This window comes from Lepisma saccharinum, chromosome 15, assembly GCF_977018435.1.
Source record: "Lepisma saccharinum chromosome 15, izLepSacc3.1, whole genome shotgun sequence".
In the NCBI taxonomy this organism is placed as follows: Eukaryota; Metazoa; Arthropoda; class Insecta; order Zygentoma; family Lepismatidae; genus Lepisma; species Lepisma saccharinum.
The window spans coordinates 26473161-26475867 of NC_139243.1; the positions used below are offsets into that span (position 1 = coordinate 26473161).

A 2707-nucleotide genomic window follows, 5' to 3' on the forward strand; every position below is an offset into this window, starting at 1 on the left:
CATAATCTACCGTCAAACTCAATTTCACTTCTCTATCTATTTTAAAAGTAATGGTTCCTACTGCGCATGCTTCCTAGTAACAGGTTGCCTGAAGGACGAATATCGACTTTCTGCGCAGGTCGTTGTAATTAGTATATTCTACATGAGCTTGTTAAAACTAATTGTATCTATTGTTAATAGTTTGCCAGAGTGACGTCTTCGAAATTTTTGCATAGCTTATACTATTATTAACAAATTAATGAAAGATAAACTAGGTAGTATTTATACATATTTTTCGGATAAATAATTATCCAGAAAGATCACGAATTAGTTTTTTCTAAAGTTATGATAATATTTTTTTAAACAAAGAAGTTTATATTTATCGGTATTCCATTTGCTGCTGTCGAATTTTGATTGACAGTAAACTTAATTCGGATACCCTCAGTATGTTATGATACGTACTGTAAGTTCCTGTTACAAATGTTACCCGCTTCATCCATTTCTATCCACGTACCGGTATTTTAATAAAAAGCGCTGGTCATAGTGCTTAAGTACCGGTTACCAACTTGTGGTTCCATTTCGTACCCGGTAGCTACCGTTCAGGTACAGTATGTACGGGTACGATCGTACCCGTTCCATCCGAGACCCGTTCCACTCAGTACCTGAAGCGAATGGGTCGTTGAGTAACGGTACGCCTAATTTACCCAGGTTGTAGGTAGGTCCAATCTGTCCGGTACTGTGTGGAACGCCAATGCCATTGTAACGCATATCGATAGTTCCGTTCGTAACTTGACAGCGTTACAAGTTGGGTTACGTTACAGGTCCCTGGAATGTACTGTCCTCTGTCTTTTGGGTGCACTTTCATCACCGCCAGTTTCCAGTTTAACAGAATCAATTACATTATCAATCTGCTGCCGCACTGCCTGTATGCATGTTTCGAAGTTTTGTAAACACTGGCGAGCTTTTAATGAATCGACGTTCCTCCTTTGCAGTTGGCTGAAGATTATTTCTACGTGCGGCATAATGTGATGGAAGAAAGTCAACCAAAACACGAAGTTCGCTTCGCGCAGCAGCAGCTTGTAGGATGAGGCTTGGGTGAGGGTGGCTTGCAGAGTTATGTCATCGCGGTTCTGAATTGTGTCCATGACGGTAATGAGGTCTTCTCTGTACTCGTGCACCGTGTTCACTCCGCGAGAATGAAAGTTCCATCGCGTCTGAGATGCCCGAGGCAACCTCCTGTGAACGATTTCGTCCAGAATTGCCGTTCTCTGCGAAGAACTGGAGAAAAACGAACAAATCGAAGACAGATTAGCGAAAAAGATTCGCACGTCCCTATTGATGGAAGCTGCCTTTGACATCACTAAATTCATTTGGTGTGCATAGCAATGGATGTAATTTGCAAAGGGATACTTATCTTTTATTTGCTTTTGCACTCCATTGATGCGCCCGCTCATTACCGATACTCCGTCGTAACTTTGTGCGATCAATAAAGGTGAATTATTTCTTATAATTGACTCAAGTTCTTGAAGGATGCATTTCGAAATAGCATTTGCATCGTGTCCACCTGGATTCATGAATTTCCAAAATCTTTCGACAGGCTTTCCTCCAACTATGTAACGCAGTACAATAACAAATTGATATTGGTTAGACACATCGGTGGTTTCGTCAGCAATAATCGCTATGTAATCTGCACCTTTAATCTCTTCACGAACTTCGTTATGATACACTTCCAGCATGCACTGAAGCAGTTTGTTCTGTATTGTTTTCGAAGTGTATTTAGCAGCGTAGGAACTATACTGAGCTCTATCAAGGTGATCTTTCAAATCTTTATCTAATTCGGAACTGAAGTGAATTAACTCCCGAAAAATGCCTTTATTTTCCGATTGCTCTCTCTCATCATGACCCCTCAAAGCCAATTCAAGAGCGCCACAGAAACGAATACAATTTATTATCAAATTCAACACATACCTGTTTCTGTCCACATGTTCATTGTGCTTCGCAATGGATTCTCTGTAATACGAACTCAGTTGAGCTTCGATATTAACTTTCCCCAACATGGATAAACTCACTACATTGTTCATGTGTTCTGTTGATTTTTCATGAGCTTTCATTTTCTCCCACACATGCACAATATCTGTAACACCCCCTTTAGTCCAGTGGAATTCCCCGCCGAAGAGTAGCCTACACACGGAAAACAGAACAAGGCCATTTTCTCTTCACAACCACATAACCACTTGTTCTTAGAATATATGCCACTATTGAACTTTCGACGCCTCTCGCCTTTACCCAGTGACGTGCGGTGACGTCGACACTTGGGGTAGCAGTCAGTGGCGTGCTCAAGGGGTGGGTTCGTGTGAGTCACACCCCTCCTCTCTTTAGGGCCAGTATTTCTTCAAAAAAGAAGAATGTCAATAACAGGAAAAGATTGTAAAATTATGAATGAGTACTAGAAAAAAGTACACGTAACCCCCACCCACATTCGAAAATAAAAAAAACTATTTGATTTGACTCTAAGCCAGAGATCCTGGTTTCGAATCTCGGATTGGCCATTTGTGTTCTTTGTGTGTGTTCCTTCATCTATTTTGTTGTACCAAAGGTGGCGGAAAAGCGAAGTAAAATAAACCAATTTGAGCAATCAATCAATGATTTGATTTCATTTTTGTTACTTAGCGTCGCTTTTTTGTCACATTTGGTTAATTGTGAAGATGATACGATGAAACTGATGAAG

General features: G+C 40.6%; 1 protein-coding gene across 1 annotated transcript; it reads right to left on the minus strand.

The window, feature by feature from the left end:
• Nucleotides 1-794: 794 nt before the first annotated feature.
• LOC145999172 (zinc finger MYM-type protein 1-like) lies at nucleotides 795-2090 on the minus strand. The gene has a single exon (XM_083136105.1). The coding sequence runs from the start codon at nucleotides 2088-2090 to the stop codon at nucleotides 795-797; it is 1296 nt and encodes a 431-aa protein (XP_082992231.1).
• Between the last annotated feature and the right edge of the window lie 617 nt (nucleotides 2091-2707).